Genomic DNA, 18,612 nt, shown 5'->3' on the forward strand with positions numbered 1-18,612 from the left:
TTCCCTTTTGGGGTACCCGTCTCTCTCAGGTTCCCCAGTTCCCCTCTCTTTGGGGTCCCTTAGGTTTTGCTGGTTAGATATTTCTTCCTATGGTGGTGATGAGCTGGGGATCTTGGGGGACCCGTCCTTAACCTCCTCCGGAACTTGTATTGCATAGAGGGCGGTGGAATTGGCCCCCAAGGTTCCCCCACCCCCATTACTCAGCCCAAAACAAAAGAATATGCCACAGTAGTTCCAAACATATCTAACAAAGGTGTTTTGTGCTCATAAGCCACGTGCCCCTTATGATTTTGAGATGCATGCCTCAAGCTGTGTTCATGTGTCCTGCAGCGTTCCCCAGCATATCAAGATACACTACCTTGACTTCCCCAATAACTGCTAAACACTGATCTAGCTGAGTCCAGGGCAAGTTGTACACAAATTCTGTTATCTCCTTCCAAAATGTTAGATTGCAAGCACCCGGAGACGCATCAGTGTTGGCCTGGCACAGGTGGAGATCTTGAGCTTTTTCACCTTTCCCATGGGTGACAAGGTGGATGAAACTAGAGCATGACCCTCTGGAATGTGCCAATGCAGCTGCACCCTCTACAGATTGAGGAGGCGGGTTTGAGCAGAGACACACAGTTTCTCATTGTGTGTCTGGTGGAAACTGGCATCTAAACATTTGCTTGTCTGGTTAACGAGGGCGAGACTCCCATATATTGTTTGTCTCATTAGTAACATCCCATTGTAGGGAAATTCCTGTCTTATCGTGTTACCCCATCAGGCCTGCTGCTAGTATCCCTGTCTCTACAGTAGCTGGTTCTGTAGTCCAGAAAAGTCCAAAAATGTCCTTACTCCCAATAGTCTGTTGGAGTCATTTTGTGCAAAGGGTCTCTTTATCCTCTTCAGCCCTATAATCATTATGAAATGGAGTAAACGGATCAGTTGTATCTGCCGCAGGTTATGGGGATTGATCACATATTTGTGAACAGCAACTGGCAAGGTAGGGGTATGAAGAAGGAGAGCCATTGCAGTAGAGGCTGTGGTGCTACCTGGGTAACTGGCAGCACTGGAGCTGGCAAAGTGTGTAGAAGAACTGGCGTCTGAAGAAGTGTTGAACGTTGTGGTAAAAGCTGAGGAATGAGATCTATGATTACTTCCTTAAAGAAATTTATCATAGACAATGCCATCAAGAACATATTACATTTTTGAAAGCTAGATTCCTCCTGTTGTCCCATTGGGGAAAGTGAGTACCTCGCCGAGAAATTATATCTCGCTAGCAGAGACTGCACATGAAACACTATCTGTCTGATGGTTCCAGGCTCTTCTTTGAGTATATTATTTTGAGGGTGACCCAAAACATTGACATCTTAGGGAAAGACCACTCTAATAATGGTTTCTTTGCTTGTCTCCTGGAACTAAGAATAGTGCCAGTCACCAGCGAGGAACTTGCGTTTCTTCCTTAGAAGAAAACTGCAGTGACATTAGGCCCTCTATGGTCTTTTCAGCCTCCTCCTGAGCAAGGGAGCTTTGCCAATACCGCTGAGGATAGATTCCTCTTTGACCTATGAACAACAGCTTTTGGATGCCTGTCTGCAATCTTGCCTGATTGATTCGGAAGCTGCAATTAAACTCAGGGACATAGACTGGCACACCTATGGCCTCGTCAAGCAGCCTGAGAAATTAAATGTTTTGTACTCATTTTTTCCCTATTGAATATCCTTAAGGCATCTGGCAAAGATGTGCAAAAAAGGTCCTGTCACTAATGCAGCTTGTGGAGAAGAGCCCTACATGATAGAAAGTAGCACAATGCGCAATTAGGCCAAAATTGAAGCACAAAAGCATGCCGCTGCTCCTGAAACCTCAGCCCTGACCAGTGGTAGGGGTGAGAGCATGCACTAGGGAAGTGTGCCATTGAAGCATGGATGTACATGTGCCATGTTTTCTTTCTATAACCTAGGCTGCTCCACTGCATTGGTCCATTCCCTTCTCAGAGGGAAAAAATGCCTGATGGTGTAATCTTTCCACCATGCTGATCTCTTTCTCTATTAGTGTGTTTTTCTTTAGAGTCTACTTTCTCTTGCTGTGATACCAATAATGACCTCCTCCTTATGGTTGCTTCCTTGAAATCTCTTGGGAGAGGACTGGGTTTAAGACTTTCAAGGATGAGGTGAGTATCAATGACTGTGATTGATTTGATCCCGTTTTCTTTTCAATTATTAGGAGGAGGTTGTAGGTGTAAGTAGCCTGTCGCTATGGCTATAGGAGCCATGTGTTTGTGAGTAAAAAGTGTATTCCTTAGTTGATGGTTTGTACAGATGCCATACATATATTAAACCTAGGTTTTTTATGAGGGCACTCAATGCCTTGTGCACTTTAGAGGGATTGAATGGAGGTGATGCAAGCCTTTGTGCTACTGAATCTAACATGAGGTTACAATAGCTCACGTATGATCAGTTTGATGTGGCATCAACACAACATTTGAGGCTCAAAGCACACTCAGGTTGCTTTATTATATTACCAGGAGGGGTTGGATGGTGACATATGGGCTGATGATGGTAACAACAAAACAGGACAGCATCTTTGGCTTTAGTATGTTCAGAAGTGCTCAGGATAGGAATGAATCAACATTAGCACACAGAGAAAAGAATCTGGGCAATCGAGTGGCCAGGACCATGGGCGGAATCCATCAGTAAACCCCTGCATTCTGCCTGCTAACTGCCATCTCTTTACCCACTTAAGCCAGTTCCCCTGCTCCCTTGCCCTATTCTTCCAGGACCTCCACAAATTATCAGCAAGCCTCAGCGCTTCACCATGGCCTCCGGCACTCCATTTCATGGCCGCCATGGAAATGGAAAAGGAACTAGTTTCCTTGACTGCACTCTGTGGTGGCCATCTTGATTTGTACTGTCAAAAGGAAATTGGGTGCGCACAACAGGTGCATCCGCAATGTCCCTTAAAAACAAAACAAATGACATGTTAGCACTCCGGAAGGAGGCCCGGGCTGCTAATACCATCCCGGGCTGCTAACATTGTTATGTGGAGCGGTCAGTGTCAGTTATGATCCAGAGACCTCATCCGTGCACCCAGCCCTGCATGGCTCCAGCTGGTGGCCCATTAACGTCGTGGTCTGTCCTGCATAATTGTGTTCATCACGTTGTTGGAACCCGGGCAAGGGCTTTTGCCCAATCAGGAAGACTGAAATACAGGTGGAATCCAGTGCATAGAAGAAAATAAACTGGTCTCCTTATGCTTTATTAACAACACGGGCGATGGTTCAAGGTGGTCTTTCATTCGCTCCAAACCTTACAGTTTAACTTGCTTGGACAGGCAATGGATTGGATAAACTCCAACCAGGTCTGGGACATTCCTCTAAAACTCACAAAGGGATTAGCCTTTTGAAACAGTGCCAGGATAGGACGATAACCAAAATGAGTGCTCATGGTAAGTTCTATGCAAGACTAGGGCGGTCATTACGAGTTTAGAGGCAGCCATGGCGCTATTAGCTCCATGGCTGCCTCCAAACCCGGGTCCAGTCTGGCTGAATGGGGATTTACCAAACATTCCGACCTATGCGGAATCGGTAAATCCCCATTCAGTTAACCATTCCCCATTCCCATTTGAGTCCCCATAGGGCTCAATGGGAATGGGGAAGGCGCTAATAACGGGCCCGCAAATTGCGGGCCCGTTATTAGCTCCAAGGTCCCTTAACGGGACCCACAGAGAACGGCTGGTCAGATCAGCCGTTCCTTCTGGGACCCGCTAAGGGACCTCAAAATAGGGCGGTAGGGGTTTACCGGCACCGGCATCATTATCGGTGACCGTTAACCCTTACCGCCCAACTCGTAATGACCTCCTAGGTGTCTCAATTACAATTTCTTAATGTCCAAGTCAAAGATTGTATAGCCTCAGTAAGACTTTGTGTCCTTTTTCCTACATTTCCTCACACAACTAGGAACTAATGTCATGAATCCCAAAGGGGTCATCATGAGTTGGGCGGTAACCCTTAAATACGTCAGTAATCCTATTACCGTCACATTTAAGGGTCCGCAAAACCACAGGTTTGGCAGTATTTACCACCAGCTCTAAGCTGGGTGGAAATCTGCTGGGAATTAGCCAATTTTTGGCACTATAACCGCGCAGTAATACCGCTGACGGTAATCGCGCCAAAAATTCCCCTTTGGGTCCAATGGGGAATAGGGAATTCCAGAATGGGTCCAATGGGGAATGGGGGAGGACTGTTCCACCAAACCGGTGATCAGGCGCTAATAGCGCCGGATTGGTTGGTGGTAGCGCTATTAGCACGGACAGTATCCGGGCAGGAATACCGCTGGGATACTGCCAAACTCGTGATGAGGCCCACAGTCTCAAAACAATTCCTGGAATCAAGCAGTCACTCTTGAGCTGGCTCCCTGGTTCTTCCCTAAAGGTCCTCCCTCTACAGGTCAATTTACCCAGGGCTAAATTAATGCAATATACGCCTGCCAGCAACAACTTATTATTCCTCCTTACCTTAGGGAACGGCCAAGATTATTGCCAGGAAGAATTTCTTCCTCTGCCAGTGTGTTTCTCCGACTCCCATTCCTACCCTCCACTCAAGACTCCCTACTTGGGCTCGAGCCCACAAAAGGATGTGTCCTTGTTCCTTTCCCCTGGGATCAAAAGATTTTGCCAGTATGGGATTTGACATTCATCAGGCTAACCATCAAGCCCATTCCTCTGGTAGATACTAGGCTTGCAATGATTAGAGCTATCACACCAAGCCGGCTGACCCGCAAGCTCCTTCCTCTGATAGTTACTAGCTTTTGCGGTAGTCTAGCTTACAAACCACACAGGCTGACCATCAAGCTCCTTCCCCATGGTAGTGACTGGTTCATTCCAGCTTCTGAGTCGCAGGAGTGCAAGCTGATTGTAGATTATCTTCCCTTTTGGCTCACTTGTGTCAGTGACTCAGATATTGCCCCATGTAAGCTATGGCTCCTCCTTTTCCCCTCACTCCTTCGGCTCATTCAAGTATCTCTCTGTACCCTCAAACCCTGGTCCCTTCTGCCACTCTTTTCTATTTGTTGACTTGATTTAAGTGACTCAATTATACCCAGATTTGCTTAGCCATTTCTCTATTAACTGTGGGCCATGGTATTCCGCCCTACCCCAAATATGTGTCTCCTCTCCCTTCATTATCCCCATGTGTTGTGGCTATGCTTTAGCTTCAGTGCCAGTCATGACTTTATTAGCAATCAGCGTGCAGCCTAGATTCCAGCAGAGCAGTCATGGTGCCAACATGGCTCTGCAACTGTACTCCCTGTGTGAGCGATTAACTGATTTCTCAAAAGGATGTGGCATTTGTGGGCTGTTCGCATGTTCCCTAGCCTCCTGTGTGTCTCCAATTCCCGGTGTGTGGTTCTCCTGTATAGCAAGGAAGCTTGCAAACCCCTTGCAGTCTGTGCTTTGTAAGCTCCAAAATCAGGACCTCCCCCAGGCTGATACACAAACTGTTCACAGGAATCCTCCATATCCCTACCCTGCCTGACTCTGGAGTTGTCTGCAGGCATCAAGAGTCTGCTGCAGAAAAGGTCAGGCAGGAAGGCTCAGACTGGCATATTCTCCATATATCGCCTCCAGGCGTCGGATCACAGAGCTGAGAACTGTGTTGTTAGTCCCTTGATGTTAAGTGAGGCTTTGGTAATATTGCTATATGGATTGTATGTAGAGTATTACTATGTATAGCTTAAATAAATACCAAGGCACTCTCCTTACACTAAGTGTCAATTGTTCTACATGTGTATGTGTTCTTGTGAAAGTTTTGGGTACGGGATAATTGTAAAATATATGAATATAAATCCACATGATATCTTTTGGCAACAGAGTAAAAAAAAGCAAGAGAAAAGAAGATGAGTAAACAATGCAAATACTCAGAGTATTAGAAGCGCTAGGAAGTTAAAACAAAAGGTGAAATGAAATGGGATAAAAAGAGGAAAGGATTTGATGAAGTGTGATGAAAACAAATAATAAACTGTTCAATGGAGTATGCAACTTGCTCTGCCTTCTTGTATTCATTTATTGAATATGCCTCTCTCACTGGGTGTAGATCATTAAGTAAGTTTCAAATTAACTCATACTGGGGCTCATGTTGGTCAGCGGCGTAACGTGGTTGAAAGGCGTAAAAGCTTTAATACCTTTCAATCACGCCACGCCACATTTTCATGCATGTGTATGGCAGAGAGGAGAGTTGGAACGCAGCTTGCGTTTCCACCACCTCCCTTCCCTCTCGCCACAGAAATACTCCAGCATTTTCAGCAGCATGGATTTTCACGCCAACGCAAATGCTGGATATCCATACTGCTAAGCAAGGCAGGCAATGTAAATAATTACAATTAAATGCTGCCTGACATGCTCGCATGTCGGACAGCGTTTGTTTGTAATTGTGAACACTGCTTACCATGCACGCATGATAAGCAGTATTCACAATGCAAATTAATTTCTGCCCGATATCGTTTAATTGGCATTGTGAGCGCCGCTTTGCTGACAATTAAAAGTAAACGCTGGTGTACACACATATACGCGTCTTTTACCCTGCACTTTTACACACTGCCCAATTCAGAGTGATGTGTTATCTTTAGTTATCATTTATTATTTATTGGTTGCATAATCCTTTCATGACATCTCTACAGTGTGTTGTCCTCATCTTGTTTCAGGCTGGGCAGCGGGGCAGAAGGGGAAGGATAGGCTGACAGAGGAAGGGTCTTTTTGGTTTTCTCTTCTTTTGTCTGAAATATTTGTTCTATTAGAAAAATAAATTAGACATTTCTAGGTCTTGCAACAGTTCATTTTTTCTCCCTTTATGCACCTAAACAGGCATTTTATTTTTACAAACCCCTTTTTCCGGAGTAGCAACTTTATAAAAAGGATTTACCGCAATTTCTGCTTCCAGCGCGGCTGCCTTTTCCAGCGCAGCCCTTGCCTCAGCTGCTCTGCATAGGATCCTTACTGCCTCCTCACGGATTGCTTGATCCTCCAAAGTAGGTTGGAAGGCTACCTGAACCAAACATTTCTGTGGGTAAAAGAGCACACAATAAGCAAAGCTGTTAAGAGTATGCCGGTCAGGTGTACTGGAAAATGTTTGTGCCTCGTGGGTAATCATGGACAATTTGGGGGAAAAAGCTTGAACAGTATATTAAACAAGAGGTCAACAACCTTGATGCTGCAACAACTGAATGTACCATCTGAGAAAAATATGCTCTATAGTACATGGCAACCTGTAAAATCTGTATAAAAAGCCTGTAAAAATGTTTCTTATAACACATGGCAGCCTGCAATACCCATATAAAAGCCTGTAAATAATGTTCATATAACATGCTCATTGTGACATCACTACTGATTTGTAATAACAAAATGACAGCACTGTCCCTCTGTAATCACTTTTTACAGTCCATCTGTAGCGTCGCAATTTTTGCTGCTTGATCAGCAAAAAACAGAATTCCAGCTGTCAATTCAACATTTAATTAAAACAATGCCACACCTTCCCGATTCCTTTCTTGTAAAATACCTTTCAAATGGATTGTGTCCTCCCACGTATTCCTCATCTTTGATATTTGTATCAACAGCTTTGCTGTTCCGGAAAATAAAATTCCACACAACAGGGCGATGTGCTCGATGTCGTGGCGTTGATGTCCCTCGAGGGCTGCCGTAGTGCATCAGCATCATCCATAGTATAAATAGCTCGAGAGGTTGGCTTCAGTTCTGTTTTTCCAAATGTTTTCTCTTCGAGTGTGTGAGCGGCGCTTTAGTCTTTGTTAAAGATGTCACCATCTTCTAATCCGTCAACCCCAAAAACTGTCTTCAAAAAATGCCAGGATTGTGGGAAGAAAATGTCCATCACTGATCCCCATCGTGTCTGCCTGTGGTGCCTCGGTCCCGACCATCGGACCGATGACTGCATGTCCTGTCAGGCCATGACAGAAAAAGCTATCAAGGAACGACAAGGTAAATTGGTGGTGGGAAGGGAAACTTCGAAAGTTTCTTTGAAGAGGAATAAAGACTGCAGAGAGTCTAGGGATTCGTCCCGGCGTAAGTCGAAGAAGTCCCGATCGAGGAGTCGGTCGCGTAAATCTTCATCTTCTTTGAAGAAGGCGAGGAAAAGACATCACCGATCTCCTTCTTCTCCTTCTTCTTCTTCTTCTTCTTCTACTTCTTCTTCTTCTCCTGACTCTACAAGAGTGTTCACTTGTCCAATTAAAAAACCTCACAAAAAGAGCAAGTCAACAAGCCTATCAGTGCATAAATCGAGGGCAACGGCGGACAAAATGGTGTCAGGTTCTAAACCTTCTTCAACACCAGTGTCCAAGGTTTCGCCGACACCAGCGTCGAGGACCTTGTCGACAATAGTCTCGAAGTTTTTGTCGACACCTTTCTCAACGACTCCGTTGTCTAAGGCTCCTTCGACGACTTTGTCAGAGCCAGCGTCGACTACATTGACGCCTCTGTCGAAGACAGCATTGTTTCCGGATGCGTCATCAATGCCATTACCAAAACCACATTCAGGGCCTCAACCCACGGGTAAAGTTTATACCCATTTTCCAAGGAAAGACTTTCTCATGTCTATGACTTCTATTTATGAGGGGGAGCTATCCTCTGAGGAAGATTCTTCCCCATTTGGAGTGAAATATGGGACATAAGACGTTCCTGAGGAACTGCTCGACCCACAATCGAAGATGTCTGACCTTTATGACTGCTTACAGACAGCTAATGGCATTGACACTTCGCCTGAATTGGAGTTTATCCAACCAGACCTAACAGATCATGCTGATTCAGCATACAGGAATATTATGAATAGGGTTGCGGAGTTCATGGGCTGAAGCAGGAACTCTCCTACTTACGAACAAGATGACATGACAAATATTCTGAGCCAGCGCCCTCAGAGGGATCCAGTACTACCTTTCCATAAAGCCCTTCAAAGGAAGGTTATGTCCAACTGGAAAACCACAGAATCTGGCAGTAAATAAGAATTTTGCAAGAAAGTATAGACCTTCATCCACTGTTCCAGACTATTTAACTAAGCACCCTACACCTGAAACCTTAGTGGTCCAGGCAGCTACATCCACCAGACAGTCTGCGTATCCCTCTATTCCCTTATATAGGGCTGACAAGAAAATTGATGCCTGGGCTCGCAAGATTTTTTCTTCGAGCAGTATGGCTTTAAAATCTACCAATGTTACTTGTACCCTTTCGAGGTTTACCTACACCCTGTGGGACTGTGTTAGCACTGTGGCTCAGCACATTCCAGAAGGCGCAGAACGAGACGGCTTCCTGGCTATTGTGAAGGATGCAAAGGAGGCAATGGGAGAGTGTCTCCAGTCAGTACTGGACACTGCTGACAGCGTCAGCAAGTCCATGGCATCTAGGGCAGTGCTACGCAGATTTGCGTGGCTGAGGAAGGTTGTTCGGCACTAAGGCAGATGAGAGTCTAGAGAAGCTGCAGACCTCTAAGGTGGCAGCTAAGTCGCTTAGCGCCTCCATACGTCAACCTCAGCAACACTCGTACTCAGGCTCATCTTCCTGGAGGGGGCGTCCTTTTCATTTTTATTCCTCATTTGCAAGGGGAAGAGGACAGGCTAGTCAAAGAGGACAAAAAAGATTCCCTCATGGTGGACGAGTAAAGGGTGCTAGATCAGCCCCAGCTGCAGCCGCCTCTAAGCTACTCTGAGGTTTTGACCCACAAGACCCCGATGGGAGGCAGGATCTCTCAGCATCTGAACGAATGGCGGGGCATTACTTCAGATGTTTGGGCACTGGAAACGGAAGCCCAAGGTTACTGCCTTCCTTTTCAGAAAAGACCTCAGGACCATCCATCGGGAGCCAACTCTCAAATTTCCAGATCCGTTCCTTGTGCAGGAAATGTTAACCCTGCTAGAGAAGGGTGCAAAAGAACATGTACCTATAGCGGAGAGGAACAAGGGTTGGTACTCCCCTTATTTCCTCATTCCCAAGAAGGACTGAGGATTGAGACCCATCTTAAACTTAAGAAACTTTAAATAGTTCCTCAGGGAGTACAAGTTCAAGATGGTAACCCTTTCTCAGATCCTTCAGTCTCTCCAACTCCAAGACTGGTTGGTATCATTGGACCTCCAGGATGCTTACTTTCATGTGCCAATCCATCTCAAGCACAGAAAGTACCTGAGGTTCGCGATTGGCAATTCTCATTTTCAATTTTGAGTTCTGCCATTCGATTCGAGCTGATCTTTGCCCTGAGGATTTTCACCAAACTGATGGCAGTAGTGGCAGCAAGTCTCAGGAGAGGGTGGATTCACGTCTTCCCCTACCTGGACAATTGATTAATCAGGACTCGTTCACCCAAACAGTCCCAGGAACATCTGAGGATCACCTTCCACTTCCTTCACAAACTGAGCTTCTCCCTCAATTACAAGAAGTCCCATATAATACCATTCCAAAGACTCCAGTTCATCGGAGCGGTCTTGGAGACTTTTCGTTGGGGAAAGCCTTGCCTCCCGAGGTGAGAGCTCAACACATTCTGCAGATGGTAAAAAAATTCTAAAATGCCCAGCGTCTACTGGCCTACGATTTTCTGAGGTTGCTCGACCTCATGGCATCCTGCATTTTTACTGGTGCCAGAGGCCCAATCGAGAATGAGGTCCCTTCAATGGGCCCTGAGAACTCAGTGGTCCCAGTTTTCCGGAAATACGTCAGATTGTGTGCAGAGTAGCTCAAGACCTTCTACGGTGGGCTTGCAAGGACAATATTCTCAAGGGAGAATCTTTTTGGCAACCATGGCTGGAGATAACAGTAGTGATGGACGCCTCACTCACAGGTTGGGGTCCAACCCAGTGAATTGGACACTTTGGGATTTAACCCATTTATTCTTTTTCTTTTTTCAGGTAGTATATTGGTCAGGAATTGGAGTGTGCACCTCACCCCTCCTTTTTTTTTACTCATTTGGAGATATCGAAAAAACAGAACTGAAACCAACGGGCACGGCTTGAGCTATTTATACCATGACTGACGTCAACGCACTACGGCAGCCCTCGAGGGACATCGACACCACAACATCGAGCACTGCACCCTCTAGTGGGGAATTTTATTTTCCAAGGCAGGAAAGCTAATGATGTGAATATCAGAGATGAGGAATACATGGGAGGAACATCCAGTCGAAAGAACGTTACAGTTGGTAAGTAACTTGTTCTTCTGTGACACATTGCAGCCATCAATTGATAAGGAACTGTTTATGGTAGCATGCTTATTTCGTGCACTGCTGTTCAACATATGAGAGCAAGCATCTATCTTCATATTACTATTTATTTTTAGGCACAAAAACCTTTTTAGGTGCATTTTATTTAACAGCTTAAAATATTTTTCTGCAACGTATTAAAGCTGCATATTTGTTTAAAAAAAATCAAAACCAATTGTACATTTATTACATATATATCAGAAAATGGAAGATCTCTTATATCATAAAGCAAAAGGACAGGTATTAAGGGGGATGATGACAGTGTGTGTGGACATGTATTATAAGGAATAAAATACCCCCTACTGTACCTAAAAAGGATATTGCAAGTCCAGTTGGAGTTCTGTGACCTTATATAGGAACTTGGCCTTGTTCCTCAAATTGGTCACTGAACTCCCCGACCTGCAATATTCTTATAATTTACGAAAGGTGCTAATGATCACTGTTGCACTGTAATCATTTATTTATTTTTGCATTTTTAAAGCGCTCACACAGCCTGTGGGCATCGAGGTGCTGTTACAGGAATTGTTTGTTTTTTAGATGCGTAATTGTTTTTTTTTGTCTCAGTTGCGTATTTATAATGCGCTTAAACACCCAGAGGTTTTAAGCGCGGACTCGGGGATCGAACCTGTGTTGCTTCATGTCTTCTTGCTTCCAAGGCGAGCATGTTGCCGCTGAGCTAGCCTCACAGGACTATTTATTAAAGTTAAGTTATGAAGTCACAATGCCTTCTGCTTTGAGGCAACACAGTGCAGAATTACAGCAGTCACTGCAGCACTTAATTGAAGCAGGGGCTAGCTTTTCAGATTCCTTTCTCATAAAGTAGCTTTTTATGACAATTTAAAGACATTGGGCCTCATTACGACCTTGGCGGTAAGGGGTTAATTGTACCGTTAACCCCTTACCGCCGCATTACGAGGTCCTTTAGTGGGTCCCGCTAAGGGCGGCTGGTTTTCCAGGCGCCCTTAGTGGGAGCTGTTAAAGGACCAGCATGCCAACAAAGGGCCTGTTATTAACGTACCCGTTGTTAGCATGGTGCCCATTCCCATTGAGCTCTACGGGGGCTCGAATGGGAATGGGTTCCCTGAATGGGGAAATACCGGGTCCCACAAGGTTGAAATGGCCTGGTAATTCCCCATTCAGGGAACCCGGACCTGGTATGCGGTAAGGGGGTAGCCACGGTGCTAAGAGCGCCATGGCTACCTCCAACCTCGGAATGAGGCCCATTAACTGATAAGGAACTATTCATGGTAGTACTCCTATTTTGCACACTGCTGTTCAACACATTAATCCAAGAACCTATCTGGATGTTATTACTTATTTTAAAGCATGAAATGTTTTAATTGCATTTCACTAAAGTGCTTTAAATAATTTTTTGCAACAAATTAGAAGCTGCATGTTAGTTTTTGAATCCAGATTCTACACTGCTTATATGTATCAACAGCCCGGACATCTCCTACATTAGATTAAGCAAGAGGCCAGGTATAAAAGGGGATGGCAGCGTGCACCCCTGTTTTATAAGGAATAATATACCCCTACCATATATCAATAGGATATTGTAATTCACCTCAGAGTTCCATGACCTTATAAAGGAAAGCGTTCTTTGGCCTTGTTCCTCATTTGGTCATGGAACTCCTTATTGACTTGCAATAATATCTATATAGTCTCACCACACATTCTATGCAGGTACAACTGAGGATTGTTGTGGGGTGTTGTGACAATAGGCATATTGATGGGTTTGGAGTCATCACCTGCCCATTTACTTTGGACACGTGGCAGTAGTGGTCACAAAGCAAGCTGGCAAACTGGTAGGACAGGTCATTGGTGTGGCAGTTAATACGTAGCTGGGTTAGGGTTAACTTCAGTCGTTCTTTTTACATGCGACACTGGCAACAGTCAGTCAGTCAAAATAGATTTGTATTGGTAAAATTGATACCATAAAAACCTCACAAGATAGAATCCATCATAAGAAACAACTTAATACCAATTAAGACCAATTCTTTGAAATAATAAAATCACACCTTATGTAAATTATCATTAAAATGCAAAAGAAGACATTATATAATTCATTGCCTTGTATCTCATAGATGAATCTACACTAAATAATTGTAACCTCTCGGTCTCACCGGAGCTACTAGATCTGTTTGATTCTTCTAGCAACATATTTTTTTGTCTCACACAAGCTGCAGGACATCATTGCTCTTGTACTGCATGCACGCGGCGTACACCCCTTCAAACCCAGTCTCAGTTCCTCTGATTCCCTTTAGGCCACTGAGGTTGATTACACTCATGGACGGCCCCTCCCAAAACCTGCAGCAAAAGCTTGGCGGTGCTTCACCGCCTTGTGTGGCCAGACACTCCTTCAGGTGGTCTGCCACCAGCTTCCGCACACGCCTCTGTAGGACCTGCCATCACTTCTGAAGCTGGGCCATGGTGCGTCGGATGGGGGTAAAAGCATTCACCATGTTCAGGATGGGTTTCCAGATCCTGTTGTACCGGCAATAAACATCTTATTGTGGCCAGGTCCTGAGAAGCATGCTGCAGCCTTCACACCAACCTCCACCAGGACTTTCAGCTCTTCCTCTGGGAATTTGAGGATTCGAGACTACCCCATTCTCCTGGTGGGTGCCCAGTGTTGTGGGACTCCAACGGAGGAAAGCTGGTCAGTGTGGAGTGGACACAATTTGTGGTCCTAGGAGCAGGATTTTAGGCAGCTGAACTGGGCGCTGTGGCGGTGGAAACGGGGAACGTCATTTGGAGGCAAGCCTGGGTGGTTGGGGGCAGCAGAATCCAGATGGTGGTACAAGGAACAGGAGATGTCACTGTGGGTAAAGGGGGCCACAGCAGCTAAGAGCTAAAGGGGAGCAGATACGGTCAGAGGAGGTGCTACAGGGGCCAAGGGGTAGCAGGTACACTCAGTGGGAGGCAAACGCAGTTAAAGAGAGTTTATGGAGGCAGGTAAGGTCACGGGGAAAATGCAGTCATGGGTGGCCTAGGAGGCAGATATGGTCACTGGGGGCAAAAATAGTGAAAGGAGGCAGCTACAATCACTGGGGTGGCACATTCAAGGGGGCTTAGGGGGCCAGGTGGGGCCACTGGGAGACAAACACAAGGGGGGGAGGGGGCGACTGGAGGACAAATGCAGTCAAAGTGGGACTAAAGAGGGCATATACAGTAACTAGGGGTCCGGTTGAGGCAGCAGCAGGCAAGAGGGGTTACTGGAGGGTAAAGGAGCAAGCAAGAGGAGGCACGGGGAATAAGGGCTGACAGGGGTCAAGCGCACCTACAGCAGGCTGGGGCAGCTCTGAGATCAAATAGCATTTGCTCTTTTTAAATGTGTGTTAATTTAATGGGGGTGTGGCTAGGAGCTTTGGTGCTTGGGGGAGAATTGGTCCCTCTTTGTGCTCTTTTAGAGTTCTGTTTTGTGGGGCATTACTCTCCGCTTAAGGATCTGCTTTGTTTTGAAGCAGGGCCAGATCCGAATCTGACGCATGCTTCCTCTTTAGGTGGTGCAAATGCTAGGTGTATACTCCTCACGTTCATCCATTGCAAGGGTGTGTAAAACAACTTGCACTACAATGCGTGGGGTAAAACAAAAATTTGGCGTATACCCCACGTCCTCTATCCAGCATTAACAGAGGTGTTTTGCATAGCACGGTTAACATGCTCTATAAAATGATCCGCCTTAGGTCTTCTGCACACTGACGCAAATTGCAATTACAACATCCGGGGGGAAAGCAGACAGTGTTTGATACAGCAAGGACAGATATAGGTCTGTTTATTTGTGGGTAGCAATAAATAGGTACTTCTTTCTGAAGCTTTGAAAGGCAACGTAGTTCAAAATCCTAAGACGTTTCCAAAGCATATGAGACTGTAGAACAAGTTACTTACCTTCGGTAATATTCTTTCTGGTAGATACAAAAAAAAACCCACAGATTCCTCATCATCTTTGAAGTGTCATCCAGGCATAGTCTGCCCAGAAAGCCAGAACTTTTTAAAAATATGTTTTAATTATTTATTTATTGTGTTTTTCGTACACAAAGTACTTTTACACAATACATGCTGAAAATACTCATATTAAAAGACCCATTTGAAAAACAAGGTTGAGGAAAGACTAGCTCAAAAGGAACTATTCCTATCGGGCCGTCCACTATACATTCAAAATTCATCAATTCACATTTTTACATACACACCGTAAAAACACACATTTGATTAATTGCACTATTACACGATCAGCCCATCATAAAAACATGCACACTAAAAATGTAAGGCATCATTTCATTACGAATGCTCATATCAGAACTATATCACGGTAATAAATCCAAATGCTCTGTGACACCAATCAGCACCTCCTCGATTTCATCAAATACTAGCACCAACAATGTCACCAAGGATAAGTTGAGTGACAAGTGGGCAGTCGTCATAAGTCTGTGTCATAAGTCATTTACTATGATCGCAGAGGACGAATGAATAAAACGTTGGAAGGTTAATAGCCTCTTGTTCGACAAATCAGCTTGAATTTAAGGTAACAGGTCTCTCAGTTTAAACGAGGGGATTATTTTCTGATAGTCTTACCTCTGTCAAGGGTAGATACAGTAGTTCATGCCCCTTGTACCGTTTCAGACGTCATAAATCCTGAATGTCAGCTGATTGATCCTTTTCACTTTCTTTTTCACGAATTAATCGGAGTCGGAACTGTTCACATATAGCAAGCTTGCTTCTTTTCTTGAATCCACGTAGGAAGGGGATAGTTTGTCCTAGCATCATGGCATTCAAGTAAAAGTCAATGGGCCTCATTTTGACCCCGGCGGTAGCCGTGCTGGTAAAAACGGCACGACTGCCGCTGGAGTCATTGTTTTTCCAGCACCCAGAAATGGGGACTTACCAGGACATCACAGCCCTGGCGGTTCCTGTAATTCTCCTTTTCCGGGCACCAGAATAAATTACTCCCCATTCCCATTCGAGTCCCATTGGACTCAATGGGGAATGGGGAAAACTGTAGCACCAGCAGCATTTTTAATGGTGCCGTTGCTACTGTCAAGGTCTGCGAGCGGGTGCCGTTCCGCCCGTCTGGTCAGACCTGGCGGGCGGCAAGGCACCCTCATGCAGAACTCGGAGTATGCCGGTCAGGTAACTACAGTGCTGGTAGATTACCGTCACCGTTGTTACCGGACCGGCATATTCATAATGAGGCCCAGTGTGTGGTTTGCCCGCCTAAGTTAGTTTCAAGAAGAGAGAAAGACTGCGCTTTATGAATTGTGTCCACCACAACACTAAACCCAACTCCAATCTTATAACATTCACTGGGACTGATCGAGGGAGGTCCAGGACTTGTTTCAGCAACCTGCCTTCCAAAATGTCAAAAAGCATCGCATATAAAATGGCAGCAGAGATCTTGGACCTGTAGAACTGGATTAAGGGTAAGAGCGAGTAGGTGTATAATCTACTCTTGACAGATTTTGCCAGAGACAGACAAGCTCGCACTTTCTCTTCCATTTTCCTTTCCTGTATTATTTGTTTTTGTTGAAAAGATATGGGAAAACCCAGATATCGGATATAGTCCACCTTCACCACTACTGCGTCATTGATCTTCCAGGTGAAGCTTTTCTGCTTCTTCATTTTACTACATATCAATACCTAGGATTTGGCAGGATTTATTGTTAGCTGGTTCTGGGGCAGATTTTCATTGCCGTGGATAAACACCTCTGAAGTTCTGCAGGGGGTGTAATCCACGAGGAGGTCGTCGACATATGCAATGCATCCCAGCCTAAGATCCATCGACTGTGGGGCATATCCACCCACCCAGAGGCCTTAGATGCCTCCAAATGATCCGCCAGATACAACCAAAAAAGGGTTGGTGCAACCACACACCCATCAAACCCCCTTTGTGACTCCAATTCCCCTGGAGAGTTTGCCTGCGAGGATGAGAGTCACCTTTGTGGTTTTGCTTGTGTAAAGCATTTGGATCACTTTCAGTGGGCCCAGATCTATACCCCATCTCAACAACTTCCTCCATTCAGGACCAGGTCCACGTTGTCAAACGCAGCAAATAAGTCGATGGCGGCTACATATAGATTTTTCACTGTGCCACCACCAACTTCTGACATACACGCATAGAGAGTCATGCCACTCTACAGTGTGCCTACTTCCCCTCCTAAACCCTGTTTGCAGTGTGTGAAAGAGGTTTGAAGCCTCCACCCAGCTTCTCAGGTCTCTCAACACCATCGTGGCAAAGACCATCAGAATCAGAATGGAATCAAGCCATGAAATAGGAAATTTCCCATTCCTTGCTATGTGCTCGAAGAGATTACATAGAATATCAGTCGAGAGAGGCGCATTGGTTTTTTAGGATATTTGTCTAGCTCTGGAGTTCTTGAGATTAATCACCAGTTCTGTTTCATTTCTATCGAAATGATGCATCAACTCTATGGTCTGCCCTACCGGCAGATCCCTGCTGTTCCCGGCTACACCTTTCACCCAAAACTTGGGGCCTCATTACACGGTAGGCGGTGAGCCATGGCGCTATTAGCGCCATGGCTCATGCCGGTAAAATACCGGCACCGCCTTGGCGGAAAGGGGATTTACCGCCCCATTCCAAGGTTGGTGGGGCGGTAAATCCCCCTTCCGCCATTGCCCTTCCCCATTTCTGCCCCATAGGGCTCTATGGGAATGGGGAAGGCGTTAATTACGGCACCGCTATTTTGCGGTGCCGTAATTAGCTCCGAGGTCCCTTAGCGGGTTGGTTTTTAACGCCTGCAAAAAGCAGGCGTTAAAGCACCAACCCGCTAAGGGACCTCGTAGTAAGGCGGTAAGGGTTAACGGTCACCGTTGCCATTAACGGTGACCGTTAACCCTTACCGCCGTCCGTGTAATGAGGCCCTTGGTCTTAAGGAAATCCACCCATGTCTCTTCAGGCACACTACCTGCTTGCGCAGGGATTTTGATTCTACTCTTTTTGTTGAGTATCCACCAAATTGAGGGTGTATCTTTATTGACTAGGTTACGCATAAGCTCCTGGTTGTTCTGGATGTATTTCCGTAACCTATGCTGACTGCTCCATTGTCTGTACTTTTGAGTTGACAACTTTTTCATCTATAAAAACCTGAAATACAGAGTTCTTTCTACCAGCCACTAGGTGGCATGAAGCAGCTCTGTGCCCACTCCATCACAAAGTCAGTGGGACCTTTTGCACTGGAAGTGATTTCCCCGATAAAAACAGAAAAAGCATGCGAGTCCTTTGACTAGTGGTGTCACTAGAAATCAGTATTAGGGGGCCTAAATAAAACAAGGGGGGAGAGCAGAATGGTGAAACACCAAAGTAAGGTGACCAGATGTCTGGTTTTTCCAGGACTGTCTCGGAATTGGACCCTCTGTTCCCCACGTCCAGAGAG

General features: G+C 45.5%; 1 protein-coding gene across 3 annotated transcripts in view; it reads right to left on the minus strand.

Annotated features, from left to right (window-relative positions):
- The window catches only part of CFAP74 (cilia and flagella associated protein 74), a 2,332,202-nt gene that overhangs the window by 622,547 nt on the left and 1,691,043 nt on the right, over positions 1-18,612 (minus strand). For all 3 annotated transcript variants that reach the window (XM_069610170.1, XM_069610172.1, XM_069610171.1), the window contains exon 28: positions 6,896-7,033. In XM_069610170.1, the coding sequence (XP_069466271.1) occupies positions 6,896-7,033 (138 nt within the window). The remainder of the gene's footprint in view (positions 1-6,895; positions 7,034-18,612) is intronic.

This window comes from Ambystoma mexicanum, chromosome 8 (genome assembly GCF_040938575.1).
Source record: "Ambystoma mexicanum isolate Mex_15411 chromosome 8, UKY_AmexF1_1, whole genome shotgun sequence".
Classification (NCBI taxonomy): domain Eukaryota; kingdom Metazoa; phylum Chordata; class Amphibia; order Caudata; family Ambystomatidae; genus Ambystoma; species Ambystoma mexicanum.